The sequence below is a fragment of the Sorex fumeus genome, unplaced genomic scaffold, assembly GCF_029834395.1.
Source record: "Sorex fumeus unplaced genomic scaffold, SorFum_2.1 ptg000019l, whole genome shotgun sequence".
NCBI lineage: Eukaryota > Metazoa > Chordata > Mammalia > Eulipotyphla > Soricidae > Sorex > Sorex fumeus.
In genome coordinates this window covers 41,026,183-41,044,574 of record NW_026606076.1, presented here as the reverse complement: position 1 = coordinate 41,044,574, position 18,392 = coordinate 41,026,183, and the positions used below count along the sequence as shown (strand labels likewise).

Here is an 18,392-nt window from a genome sequence, read left to right as displayed (position 1 = left end):
CAGGGGTTACTCCCGGCTTTGCACTCAGGAATTACTCCTGGCGGTGCTTGGGGGACCCTATGGGATGCTGGGAATCGAACCCGGATCGGCTGCATGCAAGGCAAATGCCCTACAAGCCACATCCTCACTTCCTCCCCGACTACTTCCTTTGGCCAGACCACAGGGGCTGATGTTGCCACCCGGGACTGGGAGAAGGAGGTGGAGAAAGAGGAAAAAAAAACAAAGGAAACTGCAGGAGCGTCTGTGGGGAAGGGGACTGGGACCCCCAAATCTCCCAGAGCTCCGCTGGGCCTAAGAAGGAAGGGCTGGGAGGAAAGTTCTGTGGGACTCAAGGTTCCATTGCACCCACTACTGACCAGGTAAGGTGACCCCTACTCAGCGGCAAGGGCAATCCCTTCCGGTCCCCCAGAGGCCAGAGTGGGCTAAGACTTGAGCCTGGTGGCCTTCTTAGCTAGAATCCTGAATTAATTGTTTGGGGGCCACACCTGGTGTGCTCAGGTCTTGCTCCCGACTCTGCACTCAGGGGTCACTCACTCCTGGTGGTAGCTGGGGGACCCTATAGGGTGCTGGGAATCGAACCCAGGTCAGTCGCATGCAAGGCCAGTGCTGTCCTATGGCTCCAGTCCCAGAACCCTGAAATTCATGCTTAAACACTGTCTTCCCTGCAACCCCACTTCCTAGAGACACCCCAGTCCAATTGCTGGGAGATTTGGGGAAGCCCGGGGGGGGGCCTCAATTCTCTCCCAGTCACCGCCTTCCTAGGTGGGCTCTGTGGTTCTCCAAGAATGATAGAAGCCGAGCCTGGCGTGACAGTCTGCAGCTCATCACCAAGATTGACACAGTGGAGGATTTCTGGGCGTGAGTGCTGGCTTGCCCCATGATTGGGGGGTGGGGGGAAGCTGTGCTGGGAACCCCTGGACAACTGAGCCCTTGTCAGGAGTCAGTTTCCTCCTCATCCTTCCCAGCCCTTATTTGCTAAGGGTAGGGGCTCCCCTTCTGTCTCGGTATGGGAGGGGGTTTCACTGGGCTTGGGGCATCCCATTCACCCTCAATCTTCTTAGGGCTTAGCCCAGGGGGAAGCAAAATGTTATAATGGATGTAACTGTTCCACTGCTCTGTGACCTTGGGCAAAACCCTTGCCCTCTCTGAGTCACTCTCAGCCATTAAGTAAGGACTTGGTCTTTTCAATGTCTGCAGGTGATTAAGAGCCGTGTGAGTGTTGGGTGGGGGCTGAAAAGCGTTGCAACAGCCTCCAGGTTCTAGAAACAAATCCTCACACCACACTCCCATCTCCTGCCCCCAATTAGGGGTTTGGGTGCTCAGGGAATGCTCTAGAAAGGAGATGGGCATTGAGGACCTCAGAAGGGAGGGAATGCCCAGGAAGGGGGAAGGTGAGTGGAGGGCAGTGAGGCCTGGAAAGACATTGAGGAAGGGGTTGGAGCAATAGCACAGCAGGTAGAGCATTTGCCTTACACGCAGCGGACCCGGGTTCGATTCCCAGCATCCCATAGGGTCCCCCGAGCACCGCCAGGAATGATTCCTGAGAGCAGGAGCCAGGAGTAACCCCTAGGCATCGCCCGGTGTGACCCCCCCCCAAAAAAAAAGACATTGAGGGAGCAAAGCCAGTTGGAAGTAAGGCAGGCGTGGGCTACAGAGTCGTAAACGGTCATCGTTAGGTTTTTGTATGTTTATATGTGTCTGTGGGTTCTCTCCAGAGTATACAGCAACATCAAGCTGGCCAGCAGGCTGTCCACAGGCTGTGACTACGCCCTGTTCAGGGTAAGCTTGGCCTCCCTGCCCCCAAAGAACGCAGGAGACGTTGTGCATTCCTAGTTTCTACAACACCCTTAGGTGTGTCGGCAAGTCTTGAGTGCCTGGCTCGGGCGCTGCCCCTCCCCAACGAGCGATGGCCCCGCCTATCAGGTGGTGGCCCCGCCCATAGGGCACGTTGGCTCCGCCCCACGTGCATCAGTCACTAGCCTCGCGTTAGTCATCTGGTCAAGGGGAAATCCTTTTAATAAGGCAGACCCGCTGGTGCTGGACTCTGACAGGTGACACATGTTGAAGTTCCCTGATCGTCTTCACCCCAGAACTCAGAGGAAAGTGGGGTGCTGAGCAGCTGGTTGAACCCCCTTTGTCCGTAGAGGCCGGTGGCGAAAGCAGGGCTGGGAGAATTTCTGGAGCCCCCACCTCCCTTTAAGCAAAGGGAGGCTGGTGGTTTCTGCCCTCAGGATGGCATTGAACCCATGTGGGAAGACAGCATGAACAAGAAGGGTGGACGCTGGCTGGTTTGCCTGGCCAGGCAACAACGGCACACAGATCTGGACCGCCTGTGGCTGGAGACAGTGAGTGTAGGGGGGGGTGAGGGGGCTCCTCCGGAAAGGGACCGCACACACCCCCCGCCACCCTCCCCCGCCGCATTATTATTATTTTTGTCCAGCTGCTGTGTCTGATTGGAGAAAGCTTTGCAGAGCATGGACCGGAAGTGTGTGGGGCTGTTATCAATATCCGCACCAAGAGGGACAAGATTGCTGTGTGGACCAAGGAGGCAGAGAACCAGGAGGGTGTCCTACATATTGGGTGAGGGGCACCTCTGGGAGAACGTGGGGTGCTGGGTCCCTTCGAGGGGTGAAGGTGAGAGAATGGTGGTTTGTGCATACATCCCTGAAATTCCTCCAAGCCCACTCTTTCCTTACTAAGTGGAGGATGTGGAATCTGCTGCCTAATTTCTAGAACGACTTTGCATTAAAGAGCCCTCTACTTCTGAGGCTGGAGAGATGGTACAGCGGGGAGGGCGATGCTTGCCTTGCATGCAGCTGACCCAAGTTCAATTCCCAGCACCTGAGAGGGTCCCTGAGCCTGCCCGGGGTGAGAGCAGAGCCAGGAGTAAACCCTGAGCACTGCTAGGTGGCCCCCAATCAAAAACCAGCCAAGAACAAAAATCTTACTTCTGGGTTCCATCTGGGTTAGACACGAAACAGTTACTGTAGTTGGTACCAAGTGAGGACTTTGAGCAAATGATCAGGTTATTTGTTTGCTAACTCTCTCATTTTGCAGGCGTATCTACAAAGAACGTCTGAGGCTCTCCTCCACGGCCATCATTGGGTACCAGGCTCATGTAGACACAGCTGTGAAGAGCAGCTTCTTACCCAAGAACAAATTCATGGTGTGAGGGATCCGGAGGGTGCTGGTTGCACCACCATCTTTGGGCAGAATTCATTCTTTCCTCTCCTGAGATGAAGACACAAACTTTTGTTATTGTCGGACTTTGCTACACCCAGCAGAGCTCAGGGGCTATTCCTGGCACTTAGGGTCAAGAGCATCCCTGGTGGGGATCACTTGGTGGTGCCAGGGAAACTAACCAGGGTTGGCCACATGTAAGGCAATCACCTTACCTCCGGGTACTTTCTAGCTCCACAAACGGGAGTTAGAGCTCAGCAAGAGTGCAGAAACCCACATGTTCCTTGAGTGGTGGGGGATAAGGGATCAGTGGATCTTTCTAGAATCCAGCACTTTTCTCTGTGTGGGTCTGGGTGGGAAGGAGGTCAGGTCTGGGATTCACATTCTTTCATATATTGGGGTGGGGTGAAGAATGGGGGTCAAGGCCATAAACAGGAACCAGGTCTTCGGAGACAGGGATGGAGGTTTCTTCTCCACTCTGGTCTTTTTGCTTCCAAACCTTTGTGGATTGTTTCTCATTGGAGCCTTGGGGTCCACCCCATTTCCAGTCCCCTTAAGTAACTGAGGATCACTGAACCTCCCAAGGGGTGGAAGATTAGTTGTGGAACACGATCCTGCAGAGAAGTGGACTGAGACAACCTCGTGACTCGGGGCTTTGGGTCTTACCTGCCAAGGTGCCCAGATGAAGTGGAAGTTGGGTGGCTGGGAGGATGGTAGTCCTGTGGCACTGGATTAGGAATTGGAGGATGGTGGTGCAGCTGGTAGGGAATTAAGGATGGACTAAGGAGTAGCTGAACTGGAAGCTTGAATCCTTTTAGGATCCTGTTCTAAATAAATACGTTGGAACACAATCGGGATGATTTCTGGTTTTGATTTGTGGCCAAACCCAGCTATGATCACTATGATCACTCCTGGATCTGCACTCAGGGATCACTCCTAGCAGGGCTCAGGGGGACCCTAGGAGGTGCTGGGGGTTGAACCCGGGTTGGTTACATACAAGACAAACATCTTACCTGCTATACTGTCTCTGCAGCCCCCAGCCCTTATCTTAGCACACAGAAAGCAACTGCCGCTGAGCTGCATCCCTGGAGAAACTGGAGTGATTTTATATACATGGGCTTTAAAATTGGATGGATAAAATTCACCTCTCCTGTTTGGCTCGCGTCTGCCTTGAAGAGGCTTCCAGGTGCCAAGGGACCCATCAGGGTCCACGCTGGTGTGGGAGGGAGAAGTATGACTGCAGGGCTTCAATCACCCAAAGGGCTGAGTCAGAGATGGGTTAAGATGTTCCCCGGCAAATCTTGCAGGGAGCAGCAGCAAAGGCGCTCACAGACCCAGGCGGCAGCATCTGCTCTGGGTTTGAGTCAGGAAACAGAGCTGAATCTCTGGTGAATCATGCATCGGATTCCACTCGCTGTAGCAAAACACTTTGTGACTTATCTTAAAAACACGACTGTTCTCTCCCGTCGCAGTCGCCCGCCACAGTTCCCTCCCTAGGGGTGGGTTTCCGCAGCAAGGACGGAACTAGGATGGCGCTAGTACCGCTGCTGGGAAGGGTATCTGGAGGCGGAGGGGGAGAAAACGTCGCCCCTAAACCAAGCAGCGCCATTGGCGAGCATCCCCGGTGCAACTGAAGGACGCGCGGGGGAAGCTCGCTAAGGCGGCTGCGCGAGAGGCGGAGTCTGGGCTGGGGGCGGGGCCTACGCAAAACTGACTCAGAGGCGGGGCTCTGGGGAGGAAAGACTCAACCTATTGGATTCGACTGTGGGGGCGGAGCTCAGGGTGGGGGCGGAGTAAAGGCTGAAGACCAAGTAGTTCATAGGGTATTACGACGCGGGGGCGGAGCCCGTTAGGGGCGTGGTCCAACTTGTAGGCGGGGCCTCGCGTGGGGGCGGGGCCCAGCCCGGAGGCGCGGGGGTTCGGTGCGGACCCGGCTGGAGCAAGGCGTCGGGCGCGGGGCGGTCCAGGCGCCGGGGGCGGTCCCTGCAGGGGCAGGCGGGGCCGACCGGTGCTCGGTGTGGCCGCGGCCATGAAGCCGCAGCCGCCGGGCTAGGCCCGCGGCGGCTCTAGCCCAGGGCGGGCCGCGAAGGGCTGGGCCCGGCCCCCTACACCCCCACGCCCGGCTCCCGGTTGCAGGCTGCTTCCCGGGGCCGGCCTCCCGCCGGCCACTCATCATGCCAGGCAAGCACCAGCATTTCCAGGAACCCGAGGTCGGCTGCTGCGGGAAATACTTCCTGTTTGGCTTCAACATTGTCTTCTGGGTGAGTGCGGGGAGAGTTCCGGGCCCTGCTCAGGGATGGCAACGGGGAGGTCCAGCCCCGTAACTGGGGTGGGGGGGATGTAGAGATCAATCCTTTGTACTAGGGCTTGGAACGGTCCCCTCCTTCCGCTTGCCCCTTAGGATCCGCCGGGAGAACTGCCGAGAGGCCGGGACTGCAGGGGGGCGGGGCCCGGCGTGCAAGGGGGTTCGGGAAGAAAGGGGGAAAGAGACCCCCCAGTGTCTTCCCAAGACTCGGTATGGAAAAGTGGAGGTGTCATATTGGAGTGCCTCGCCCCCCACCTGCTCGGTGATACCCTGGCCCTAAGCTTACCCCTTTGGAAGGAGGGTTTCTGGGTCTCCACTCTGGCTTCCCTCCTGCTCCAATACCCAGTGCTGGTGTTTTGCCCTTCAACTCCTCCAAAGGGGGTGCGTCAAAGCCTCCTAAGGCATTTGCTTTAAGGCAGGCAGGTGGGGAAGGGGCGGTGGAAAGGGAGCTGGGTGGGGGGCTGGTGTGGGGAGCAGGATTCAGCATGCAGAAACGCATAAAGGAAGCAGAGGGCTGGTTTCCCACCGCGCTTGGACTCCGGGTGCTGCTATGTCATCTTTCCCTCCCCCATCCCGTCTCTTTTTAGAGCATCCTCTGCAATGCCAGGAACTCGGGACTCTGTCCAGGCAGGACCGGGACAACTGCTCTCAGTGCCCAGGGTGTGACCGTCTCGGGCTGACACACACGCAGAAAGGGTGGGGGGTGGAATATCATAGAGAGTGGCCTGTGTCGCTACCTTGGGGTCATGAAGATAGCCCTTCTGGGTCATAAGGCTGCACGTTGGAATCGAATTCTAGTACGTGGCAGAGAATGCAACAGGCGCAGAGAGGTTAGTCATTTAACCTAGAGTCGCATAGTCCGGATGTGCAAAGTCAAGGTGACCAGGCAAGTTGGGGGGGGAGTGAGGCCAAAGGCAAATGGGTGGTGGGTCGGCATGAGAGACTCAGGCTTATTCCACGGGGCTCTGAGCTATGAATTTGGAGGGGCCAGGATAGAAGATCTCTTTCTAGGGATTGCAGCAATCCAACAGTGGGGAGGGCGCTTGCCTTGCACGCAGCCAACCCGAGTCCATTCTCTGCCACCCCACAGGGTCCCCCAAGCCCACCGGAAGTGATCCCTGAGCATGACCCAAAAACAAAGATTCAAAACCCCCAGAAGGTTCTAGGGAAAATAAAATGAGGCTGAATGGGCAGGACCCGCCCCCGCGGAGGCCAGAGAGGGTTTTGTTTGGATATGGAGTAAACCCCAGGTGACCTTCCCCGGCTTCTCACTAGAACCCTAGAACTGAGTCATGCCTCTCCTGGACACCCCATCATCTGACCCTGCCACTCTTCTACCTTCCCTTCTGCCCTTCCTTTTTTTTTTCTTTTAGGGCCACACCCAGCTGTGCTCAGGGCTTCCGTAATCTCTGGACTTATCTCTTCAGACTGATTTCTTTCCTTTGCTCTTTTTCCTGTTTTTTGGGGGCACACCTGGTTCAGGGCTTCCTCCTGGCTCTGTTAACTCAGGAATCACTCCTTACAATGCTTGAGGGACCCTGTGGGGTGCTGTGCGCGCAAGGCAGACGCCTTACCTGCCAGACTACATCTTTTCTGCCTCAGTAGTGACGTTTGGGGTGAAAGTCCAGCTTCAGGGAAAAAAAAAACAATCTCTCCCTCCTGCCCCACCAACCCCACCCCTCCCGCCCAGTCTGGGATTCGGGCAGTGGGCGGGGCCTGGGAAGTGGGCGTGGTCTGTGTGGCCTCGACCGGCTCCGTGCCCAGTGGGAGGAGCTTGGAGAGGACGCGCATACTGGAAGGAAATCGGGAGGGGTTATCCTCATCCCGGTGGGTGGCATGGGGTCAGGCTAGCTGGCCTGACACCCGGAGGAGTGTTCAGGTAAGATACTAGTGCAGGCAGGAAGGTCCAGGCTAAGGCGGGGAGGGCCCCGGGAACTCAGGTGGGGTGGTGATGAAGGAACGGTTAGGAGAGAGGACCAGGCTGGGGAAGGTGCTGGAAGCCGCGCACTCCAGCAAAGTGCGTGCCGTGACTGCTAACGGGTCAGGCTGGCGCTGCTTGGCAAAAGTCTCTTCCAAGTCCGTGTTCCTGGAAGGCGGGATGGCCCTTCCATGGCAAGGTGGGACGTAGCCCCCAATCCTGATGACCAGAGTCTTTCCTCCCCTCTCCCTTCTTCTCCCCCTTCCTCCCCTTCCACTCTCTCTTCATTTTTTTTTCTTTTTCAGTCACATCCGGCGTTGCACAGGGGTTACTCCTGGCTCATGCACTCAGGAATTACTCCTGGCAATGCTCATGGAACCCTATGGGATGCTGGGAATCCAATCCGGATCGGCTGCGTGCAAGGCAAACGCCCTACCCGCTGTGCTATTGCTCCAGCTCCCCTCTCTCCCTCTTTCTCTTGCTCCTGGCTCTGTGCTCCTGGGTGGTATCAGCTATAGGTTGCCAGGGGTGCAACCCGGGCCTTCGGCGGGCAAAACTTTCACCACTGAGTTCTCTTGTGGTTTCCTGAAGATCAAAGCATTGAGAGGAAGGGAAAGCCGAGCTCCCGTGTGCGCCCATGCTGGGACCCCAGTCCTCACCCTCTGCTGCCTCTCTTGCAGGTGCTGGGTGCCTTGTTCCTGGCCATTGGCCTGTGGGCCTGGGGCGAGAAGGTAAGGCGCGGGGTTAGGACCGGGGAGCGGGGGCAGGGCTGCCTGTGCTTCAGGATGGCGAGAGAGGGACTGGTGAAATAGGACAGTGGGTAAGGCGCTTGCCTTGCACGCGGCCAACCCGGGCTTGATCTCCGGGATCCTATAGGGTTCCCTGAGCACCACCAGGAATGATTCCTGAACATCACTGGGTGTGACCTCCACCCCCCACCCGCTCCAAAAAAAAAAGAAAAGATGGTGAGAAAGTCATTGCCCACCCCCAATTCTCTCTCTCTCTCCGCCCCTCCCCCAGGGCGTTCTTTCAAACATCTCAGCGCTGACCGATTTGGGAGGTCTTGACCCCGTGTGGCTGTTCGTCGTGGTTGGGGGCGTCATGTCAGTGCTGGGCTTTGCCGGCTGCATCGGGGCTCTTCGGGAAAACACCTTCTTGCTCAAGTTTGTGAGTGCACTCCGTCGGGGTACACCACCTCCACCTTCACTCTCCCAACCCCCCTCCATGTCCTGCTTGGTGTTGGGGTGGTTTGATTTTGGATGCTATTAAAACAGGAACCACCGGAGGCCAGAGCCATAGCAGAGCGGGAAGGGCACTTGCCCTACACTTGACCAGTCCGGGTTGAATCCCGGCACCCCACAGGGTCTTCCGAGCACCTTCAGGAGTGGTCCCTGAGTTTAGAGCCAGGAGTCAGCACAGCCGGGCATGGCCCCGACACCACTCCAAATAATAAATAAAATTAAAAAATAAAAATCAAGACCCACCAGCTTCTGTTATCTGGATGAATTTATCTTGGAAATGACTGAAACCCATTGGGCTGAGGAACAGAGGTCATGCCAGCCACTTGGCCTGGATTGTTTATTGGGGTTGGTTCCTGTGCCCCTGGCGTGGAAGGATGCCCAGGAATCGAGTACCGGTTCATGCTACTGGTCCAGAAGCTCCCAGCTCCCATTTCCACTGCCAGTCTTTTAATTACATCTCCTGGATTCTGATTGGCTGTTGTTCGACCAATCCTTCTGACTGGAGGGTGGAGAGAGGAGGGGGTAGAGCTTTGATTGGTGGGCGCCTTGCGCATGCCCAGTTTATGGGGGGGCATGGGATGTTAGCCTTTGACTTCTGTTTTGATTTTTAGTATTTGAGGGGGCCAAAACCCTGCTGTGCTCAAGGCTGAGTCCTGCCTTTACACTCAGGAATTACTCCTGGTGGGGCTTGCAGGACCCCATGCCCCTATGGGATGCCGGGGATCGAACCCGGGTCGGCTTCCTGCAAAGCAAGTGCTTTACTCACTGTACTATTTCTCCATTCTCCGGTGAGCTTCTTTTTAAAAAAGGTTTTCAGCTGTAAGTTCCCGGGCAGGGCAACTTTCTCAAGGAGATGGGGTAATTACTAGGGAATGGAAGGGGAGGTAAGAAAGCCTTTTACCATCATTAAAAACAAAATAAGGGACTGATGTGATAGCACAGCGGGTAGGGCGTTTGCCTTGCATGCGGCCAACCCGGGTTTGATTCCTAGCATCCCATATGGTCCCTTGAGCACCGCCAGGAGTAATACCTGAGTGCGTGAACCAGGAGTAACCCCTGTGCATCGCCGGGTGTGACCCAAAAAGGAAAAAATAAGGGGGGGCTGAAGATGTAGTCCAGCAGGCAGGGTGTTTGCCCAGCCCAGGTTGGATCCCGGGTACCACCTACAGTCCTCTGAAACCCGCCAGGAGTGATCCCTCAGCACTGAGCCAGGCGGAAATCCTGAGCACTACCAGGTATAGTCCAAAATCCAAAACCAAACAGAATGAGAGTACTGGAATGATGGTACGGTGAGGAGGTCGCTTGTCTCACACGTGGCCACTCCCCGGCATCCCATAGGGTCCCCCGAGCACCACCACGAGTGATTGCTTATTGCAGACTCAGGAGTAACCCCAGAGCATCACCGGGTGTGACCCGTCTTGAGCCGAGCACCCCAGGTGCGAGTTCTCCAAGTAACTGTAGCAAACAAACAAGAAGAATCAATTCTAGGGGCAGGAGAGAGAGCATAGTGGCAGGGCACTGGCCTTGCACGCGGCCGACCCGGGTTCGATCCCCCGCATCCCATAGGGTCCCCTGAACGCCGCCAGGAGTGATTGCTGAGGGCAAAGCCAAGAGTAGACCCTGAGCACCACTGGGTATGGCCCCCAAACCGAAAAAAAGATGGGAGCACAATAAGGCGGAACCCGCGACTGACTTTTGTGGGGGTAGACCTCTCCCTAGTGCCTCTGACGACCCCCTTCTCCCCGCAGTTTTCCGTGTTTCTGGGCCTCATCTTCTTCTTGGAGCTGGCCACAGGGATTCTGGCCTTCGTCTTCAAGGACTGGATTCGCGATCAGCTGAACCTTTTCATCAACAACAACCTCAAGGCCTACCGTGACGACATTGACCTCCAGAACCTCATCGACTTCGCTCAGGAATACGTGAGTTCCACGCGCAGGCCCCACTTGGAGACCCTGGAGCCCCTCCAGGGGGTCTTTCCCCTGAAGCTGGAGCAGGCCCTGGGAAAGCGAGCCGGGAGCGCCCTCTGCTGGAAAGAAGCCCGCCACTGCACGCACAGAGGCTAGAGACTCCTTCCTGGCTGCTGGGTGACGCTTTGGGTCACAGCACTGGGACAGTGGAGCGATAGTCCAGCTGGAAGGAGTTTGCCTTGTACCTGACCGACCTGGCTTCGATCCCCGGCACCCCACCACCAGGAATGATTCCCGAGCGCAGAGCCAGGAGTCAGCCCTGAGCATTGCTGGGTGTGGCCCCCAAACAAAACCAAAGGCGCTAAGGGCTGGAGTGATAGTACAGCGGGTAGGGCGTTTGCCTTGCACGGGGCCGACCCGGATTCGATTCCCAGCATCCCATATGGTCTCCTGAGCACCTCCAGGAGTAAGTCCAGAGTGCAAAGGCAGCACTTTGTGCCTTGCCGGTGTGCCTTGCCGGGTGTGACCCAAAAAGCAAAACAAAAAATGAAACAAACGAACAAAAAAACCCAAAGGAGCTAGAGAGACAGTAGAGCAGATAGATAAGGCACTCATCCTGCACATGTCTGATCTAGTTCTGCCCCAGTCCAGGAGTGATTCCTCAGGAGTAAGCCCTGAGCACCACCTGGGGTGACCCCAAAACAGCAACATTAAAAGGGGGTGATCAGAGAGATAGTGGCACTTGCCTTGTAACGTGGCCAACTAGGGCTCAATCCCTAGCACTACAGAAAGAGAAGAAATGACAAATGGTGGTGAGGGCTGGTAAGGGCTTAGAAGGGATGGAGGAGATGTCTAAGGGTGGGAGGGAATCCTGTACAGAGTGATCCCTGAGTGCAGAGCCAGGAGCAGGTGTGGCTCAAACACCGAAAGAAAAAAAGAAAAGAAAAGAGGCTTCCAATATTATATTTATCAGGGGGCCCAGAGCGGCAGTACAGTGGGGAAGGCATTTACCTTGCATGGGACCAACCCAGGTTCAATCCCCAGCATTTCATATCTTCCCCCATACACCGCCAGGAGTAATTCCTGAGTGCAGAGCCAGGAGTAACCCCTGAGCATTGCTGGGTGTGACACAAAAAGCCAGAGAAGAAAAGCACCCACAAATACTATATTTATCTTTTTTGGGGGGAAGGCTTTTTTTGGGTCACATCCAGCAATGCTCAGGGGTTACCCCTGGCTCCGCATTCAGTAATCACTCCTGGCGGTGCTCGGGGGACTATATGGGATGCTGGGAATCAAACCTGTGTTGGCCGTGTGCAAGGCAAATGCCCTACCTGCCGTGCTATTGCTCCAGCCCCTATATTTATCTTGATGTATATAGTCACTGCGACAGAACTGATGCTGTTTTGTCTTTTCAATAAATTTAAACTTGAAATTTTTATATATTTTTTTTAAAAAGTGGGGTTTATTGGTGCTTCTTACCAGAGCACTGTCCTAAAATCTGCTCCTGAATCCCATTTTACCACCTCAGGTTAGAGGGACTCACCCTTGGGCCCCTTCTTCTGACCCCTGGACTCTCACCAAGGCATCACAAGCCTTGAGGTCCCCCAAAAATTCAGGCCCAGCTCAGCCTGACAGGTAGAGATATGGGGGGAGGCCTCCTCCTGTGACCTCTGCCACTCGGTCCTTCTGTGAGGAAGCCGATGCCATCTCTGCCTGGCTCACTTGGGGCCCCTCTTCCCCACTCCCCGCCTCCAGTGGTCTTGCTGTGGTGCCCGAGGGCCCAACGACTGGAACCTAAACATCTACTTCAACTGCACTGACTTGAACCCCAGCCGGGAACGCTGTGGGGTGCCCTTCTCCTGCTGCGTCAGGGACCCCGCGGTGAGTGGGGGTCTGGCATCAGCGGGGGGTGGGGGGACGGGGCAGCGTTTGCCATGGGCTCAGCCTGGTCTCCATGGCTCAGCCTTACTCTAGGGTGGTCAGGGATGTCGTGGGGAGGCTCGTGGACTTGGGGTGCCCCTCCTGGGTGCCTGTGTGTCTGCTGGGGTGGCATTGGGGAGCCGTGAAGAGGCTTTTGGGGTGCAGGATGAAGGATTTATTTTTCTTTGTTTTTTGGGCCACACCTGGCAGTGCACAGGGCTTACTCCTGGCTCTGCACTCAGGGGTCACTCAGGATCTGATTATCCGACAGTGGGAAGGGCGTTTGCTTTGCATGCGGCCAACCTGGGTTCGATTCCCAGCATCCCACAGTGTCCCCGGAGCACCGCCAGGAGTAATTCCTGAATGCAGAGCAAGGAGTAACCCCTGAGCATTGCTGGATGTGACCCCCCCAAAAAAAATTTTTAAAAAAAGTAAAAAAGGAATCACTCCTGGTGGTGCTTGGGGGACCCCGTGAGATTCTGGGATCAAACCCGGGTTGTCCGTGTGCAAGGCAAGCCCCGCCCCTGCTGTGCAATTACTCTAGTCTCCCGAGGATTCTTCCTATAGAGCAGTTGAGATCCGGGACCCCAGGGGTCAGGTTGGGATAAACTATAGGTAAGGAGCTTGCCTTGCCCGCGGCTGACATGGCTTCGATCCCGGACATCCCATAGGGGCCCCGAGCACTGCCAGAAGTGATTCCTGAGTGCAGAGCCAGGAATAATCCCTGAGCATCGCTGGGTATTTCCCTCCTCCACTGCAAAATAAAAAAAAAAAAACCAAAAAACCTAAAAAACGTAGCAGAGGGCAGGGGAAGGGCTGGAATGTGTGCTCAGCACCCCGAGTTTATCCCTAGTGATTGGTGTGGTCGGGATGTCCCCCAGCGCCCCACCCCTAGCAGAACCGCTGTCACAGGGCCCCTCACTGAAGCATCAGGCTCTGGTCACTGGATGAACAGGCCAAGGATGGCCGCCAGAATCGTCCCCAGGGTTCCCGAGCACTGCTGGGGAGCACCTCTCCAGTTTCCTATTAAAACACGAGCAAGGAGAGTTCTTTCGCTTTTTCCTTCAGGGGTCACAACCCGCGGTGCTCAATACTGATTCCTGAGCACAGAGCCCCCGGGAGCCCCCGTGGGATGCAGGGAATCGAACCTGAGAAGGCCACATTCAAGCCGAGAGCCCGCCCTGTGGTCCTCTCTCCTGGCTCTTTTGTTTGTTTTTTGGTTATGGGGCCCCACCCAGGGCTCCCACCTGGCTCTGTGCCCAGGGATCACTCCTGGCGGGGCTCCGAGGACCATATGGGACACACACCTGCTCTGCTGTCCTATAACTCGGGCCCCTGATTTTTCTTTTTTGTTGTTTTTGCATTTGCAAGGGCTGGAGCGATAGCACAGCAGGTAGGGCATCCGCCTTACAAGTGGCCAACATGGCCGACCCGAGTTCGATTCCTCCGCCCCTCTCGGAGAGCCCGGCAAGCTACCGAGAGTATTCGATATGCCAGACACAGTAACAACAAAGTCTCCAATGGAGACGTTACTGGGCCCGCTCGAGCAAATCGACGATCAACGGGAGGGCCTTTACCTTTACCTTGCATTTGGGATCAAACCTAGGGCCTCCCACGCGCTGCCACCAGCCAGCCCTGGGTCGCTGTGGGTGTGGCCTTGGTTGCTATGGGCGTGGCCTGGGTTGCTGTGGGCGTGGCAGAATCTTTGATCCAACCTATTCCCTTGGCTCCAATGAAGAGCCGAAGGGCATAGAGCTGGGAGGAGGGGTGTAGAGCTGGGTGGGGTGTGGGGGTGCAGCCTGTGGGGGGCCCTCCTTGGGAGTCGCTCACGGATCCGTTTGTCTGCAGGAGGATGTTCTCAACACCCAGTGTGGCTACGACATCCGGCTCAAACTGGTGAGTCTGGGGGCAGGGGACAGGATGGGACAGACTCCCCGCTCATGGACCCAGAGATTCAGTAGGGGACAGTGGGGCGGTGAGGATGAGTCCCTCGAAAGCCCTCCCAGATGTGCAGGGCTTGGTCCTGCCAGACCGGAAGCGGGGGTAGGGGTACTCCCTTTCCTGGCCTTTGTTCATCCAACTTTTGATGGAGCATTCGTGGGGTGACTCACAGTACGGGATTCCCTCCATGTCCAGCGAAGGGTGCAGGAGTAATAAACTGAGTGTTGGTCATGGAAGGGAGCAGAGTTGGGCAGTTAGGGAAGGCTTCTTGGAGGAGGGGGCCTTTGGACCGAGACAGAAAGACGTGGTTATCCAGAGCTAAAGCGATAGGACAGCAGGTAAGGCACATGCCTTGCACGTGGCTGACCCGGGTTCCAGCCCTGGCACCCCATGTGTCCCCTGAGCATGGCCAGAAGTGACCCTTGAGCGCAGAGCCAGGAATCTGCCCTGAGCACTGCCTGGTGCGTCCCCCGCAACCACCAAGGAAAGAGTTGATTATGCAAAGGGAAAATATGAGAATGGGGCCGGGAAGTCCCGGAGTACTCGGAAGAGGGCAGAGCATCCCAGCTAAGCCCAGAAAGGAGTCGATTATGCAAAGGGGAAAGAGGGAGGTGATGGCTGGGATCAGGGTAGAGTGGTCAGGGAGGGCTTCTTGGAGGAGGGGGCGTGTGGCCTGAGACAGGAGCAGGAGCTGGAGCTCTAGTGGGTTGCCCTGGGAGTGGAGGGTGGGGTGAGGGGCGGGCAGGGCCCCTTGCACCCTCACCCCCCCACCCAGTGCACCCATACCTGGGGCCCCCAGGAGCTGGAGCAGCAGGGCTCCATCCACACCAAAGGCTGCGTGGGCCAGTTCGAGAAGTGGCTGCAGGACAACCTGGTGGTGGTGGCCGGAGTCTTCGTGGGCATCGCGCTGCTCCAGATCTTCGGCATCTGCCTGGCCCAGAACCTCGTGAGCGACATCAAGGCAGTGAAGGCCAGCTGGTGAGCACCCCACCCCTGCCACACACACACGTGGGCTATTGTTGGGGGGGGTCTCCCCTAGGATATGAGCCCACAGAAGTCTCTCCTGGTGCTCAGGGAGGGTGACAGTGCAGGATGGACACCCCCCCCCAAATAAAACACTAGTTCAGCCTTTTCAGTTTTTTTTGTTGTCGTTTTGGTTTGGGGGCCACACCTGGCAGTGCTGAAGGCTGACTCCTGGCTCTGCACTCAGGGATCACTCCTGGCGGTGCTCGGGGGACCCTATGGGATGCCGGGGATCGAACCTGGGTCGACCGCGTGCAAGGCGAGAGCCCTCCGCGCTGCATCATCACTCGGGCCCCAGGTTTTGCTTGTTTGTTCATGACTGGGTGTCAGTCATAAAACGTTCCAACACACCACACTGTCCCTTCACCCGTGCACATTTTCCAGTATCAATGTCCTCAGTTTCCCTCCCACCAAACACCAGTGTGCCTTTATGGCAGACTCTCTCTCTGTCTCTCTCTCTCTCTCTTTCCCCCCTTTTGGACCTTATGGTTTGCATTACAGGTACAAATGCAAAAAGCTTATCCTTTTCCTCCTCTCAGCACTCAGTTCTTGTCCAGAGTGATCATTTCCCACTATCGTTGTCATCGTTGATGTCCCTTCTGTCCTCACCACCCTCCCCCACTCCTTGTGGCAAGCTTCTGCCTATGGGTCAGTCCTCCTGGCCCTCCTTTTGACTGTCTTGTTTTGATTGTTGGGTCACACCCAGCCATGCTCAGGGCTGACTTCTGTCTCTGCACTCAGGGCTGACTCCTGGTGGTGCTCAGGGGACCCTACGGGATGCCGGGGATTGAACCTGGGTCAGTCAGTGCAAGACAAACACCCTTCCTGCTGTGCTATCGCTCAGACCCCATAAGCTCAGCCTTTCTTGGGTGCCGGGGCTTTCCTGGATGGGATCTGCCCATGTCCCCTCCCTCTGACTGGGTCACAGATCCCTGGACACGGGGGTGCCTCCCACAGCTTCTGGGTTCTTGGACTCTGACCCTGTGACCTTGACCCTGCTTGGAGAAATCCGTGTTTGTATGTGTGTGTGTGTGTGTGTATACTCGTGGGGTGGAGGGGGAGGTTTTCTCTGAAACGGGTTCTAGAACCTTCTCTCCCTTGCTTGCCTTGCAGGATCAAACAGGAAGACGGCTACAAGCTTCTCAAATAAAACCAAAGCTGACTTTGGCAAACCGTCGGGGGACAGCCCCGCCTCCGAGCATGGCCCACGTGACAGCGGCCACGGAAGGACAGCCACGTGGCCACAGCCTCACCCTGGTGACCCCGGTGTCTCCAGGGACTCGTGCTTCCTGTCAGAATTCTGAGGGCCCCCCACCCAACTCTTCCCGTCACCCAAGTGCCCTGCCTGACGCCGCCGAGGCTGGGAGTTGGTCTCCCCCCCCGCCCCTCCACTTCTGCAGGGTTATTCCCGCCCCCCCCCCCCCACCTAGTCTGGGAGCAGGGGTTCACCCCATGGGGGAGCTGACAGTGCCCAGGAAAGTGGCTGAGGGGTAGGATCAAAGTCAGGAAGGGCTTGGGAAGCGGGGAGCGAGAACTGTGCGGCGTGGCATCCCCAGGCGGGGTGGGCTGCGCCCAGTTTTGGGGTCCTGGGGCAGCTGGTTCCTGGGGCTCAGGTTCGTTAAGTGGCATCGTCGACTGCAGAGCGGCCTCGTGGCCGGCAGAGGGCGCGCCAGCCCAGCATTGGCCGCCTCGCTCCGCCTCTTCCCTGCTTCCTAGCGGTTGGGGGGGGGGGCGGGGACTCTGGAACTGAAGGACAAACAATATCCTGGGGTCCCCGACGTGCCGCCTGGGGACTGGTTTATACTCGCTACAATAAAGTGGAGCTCACGATAATGGTGCGTGCCTTGGCGTTTACTGATTACAGAGAAGGTAAAGGTAAGGTAAAGGCCCTCCCGTTGATCGTCGATTTGCTCGAGCGGGCCCAGTAACGTCTCCATTGGAGCCTTTGTTGTTACTGTGTCTGGCATATCGAATACTCTCGGTAGCTTGCCGGGCTCTCCGAGAGGGGCGGAGGAATCGAACTCAGGTCGGCCATGTTGGCCGCTTGTAAGGCGAATGCCCTACCCGCTGTGCTATCGCTCCAGCCCAAAAGGAGCCGATTAGCTTGGTTAGCTCCGAGGCTGAGTCCTTGCTGGGGGCAAGGCAGAGAGGCTGTATGTAGGTGAGGGTCACTGCCCCGTCCTGCTGTGCCCTGCCCTATCCTGCCCTGCACTGCCCTGCCCTCCTTGAGTCGCCCTCTGCGCCTGAAAACGTCAAACTCAGGGGCTGGAGTGATAACACAGCAGGTAGGGAGTTTACCTTGCACGCATTCGACCCGGGTTCGATCCTCTACATCCCATAGGGTCTCCCAAGCACCGTCAGTAGTGATTCCTGGTTGCAGAGCCAGGAGTGACCCTTGAGCATTTCTGGGTGTGACCCAAAAAGCTAAAAAGAAAGAAAGAAAAAATCGGGCTGGAGCGATAGCACAGCGGGTAGGGCGTTCGCCTTGCATGTGGCCAACCTGGGTTCGATTCCCAGCATTCCATAGGGTCCCCTGAGCACCGCCAGGAGTAATTCCTGAGTGCATGAGTCAGGAATAACCCCTGTGCATCGCTGGTTGTGACTCAAGAAGCAAAAGAAAAATCAGTGACCTTCAGAAACCAGGTGGAACCTTGATAAAAATCCTCATATTTTGTGGGTGCAACTTTGCCTTTTCCCCAAGAGAAAAAGCAATGAGAGAAACACTGGAATACACTGGAAGGGAATGGCAACTGGCCCGGGGAGGCATTAGGGCACGGTAGGAACTGTGGCAAAGTGCAGAGCCCCCTCTGACAGTGGTGGGTGGCATTCGCCGACGGCTGCTGGTGGAGCGGGGATGCAGATCAACTGTCAAGTCTGGAGAAGACCCAGTTGCTCAGTGGTTAGCACACACGCAGAGAAGAGCCACCTAGATTTTATTTTTCCGGGGGTGGTGGGCA

The 18,392-nt window shown here is 56.6% G+C and overlaps 2 protein-coding genes across 2 annotated transcripts; both read left to right on the top strand.

Annotated features, from left to right (window-relative positions):
- The first annotated feature begins 93 nt into the window (after window positions 1-93).
- On the top strand, window positions 94-3,285 carry EIF4E1B (eukaryotic translation initiation factor 4E family member 1B). The gene is made up of 6 exons (XM_056113043.1): window positions 94-359; window positions 763-858; window positions 1,716-1,779; window positions 2,232-2,345; window positions 2,441-2,580; window positions 3,058-3,285. The coding sequence occupies exons 1-6, from the start codon at window positions 94-96 to the stop codon at window positions 3,170-3,172; spliced, it is 795 nt and encodes a 264-aa protein (XP_055969018.1). The 3' UTR covers window positions 3,173-3,285.
- A 1,794-nt stretch (window positions 3,286-5,079) lies between these two features.
- TSPAN17 (tetraspanin 17) lies at window positions 5,080-17,171 on the top strand. The gene is made up of 8 exons (XM_056113131.1): window positions 5,080-5,441; window positions 8,084-8,134; window positions 8,424-8,570; window positions 10,393-10,563; window positions 12,307-12,432; window positions 14,320-14,367; window positions 15,212-15,390; window positions 16,549-17,171. The coding sequence occupies exons 1-8, from the start codon at window positions 5,355-5,357 to the stop codon at window positions 16,583-16,585; spliced, it is 846 nt and encodes a 281-aa protein (XP_055969106.1). The 5' UTR covers window positions 5,080-5,354; the 3' UTR covers window positions 16,586-17,171.
- The last annotated feature ends 1,221 nt before the right edge of the window (window positions 17,172-18,392 follow it).

Bases quoted from the DNA above. Each gene is read 5' to 3' on its own strand.
- TSPAN17 (XM_056113131.1), top strand. From the start codon at position 5,355: ATGCCAGGCAAGCACCAGCATTTCCAGGAACCCGAGGTCGGCTGCTGC. The intron at 8,571-10,392 runs GTGAGTGCACTC...TTCTCCCCGCAG, and splicing joins ACACCTTCTTGCTCAAGTTT to TTTTCCGTGTTTCTGGGCCT. The intron at 10,564-12,306 runs GTGAGTTCCACG...CCCCGCCTCCAG, and splicing joins TCGACTTCGCTCAGGAATAC to TGGTCTTGCTGTGGTGCCCG.
- EIF4E1B (XM_056113043.1), top strand. From the start codon at position 94: ATGCAAGGCAAATGCCCTACAAGCCACATCCTCACTTCCTCCCCGACT. The intron at 360-762 runs GTAAGGTGACCC...CCGCCTTCCTAG, and splicing joins TTGCACCCACTACTGACCAG to GTGGGCTCTGTGGTTCTCCA. The intron at 859-1,715 runs GTGAGTGCTGGC...GGTTCTCTCCAG, and splicing joins ACAGTGGAGGATTTCTGGGC to AGTATACAGCAACATCAAGC.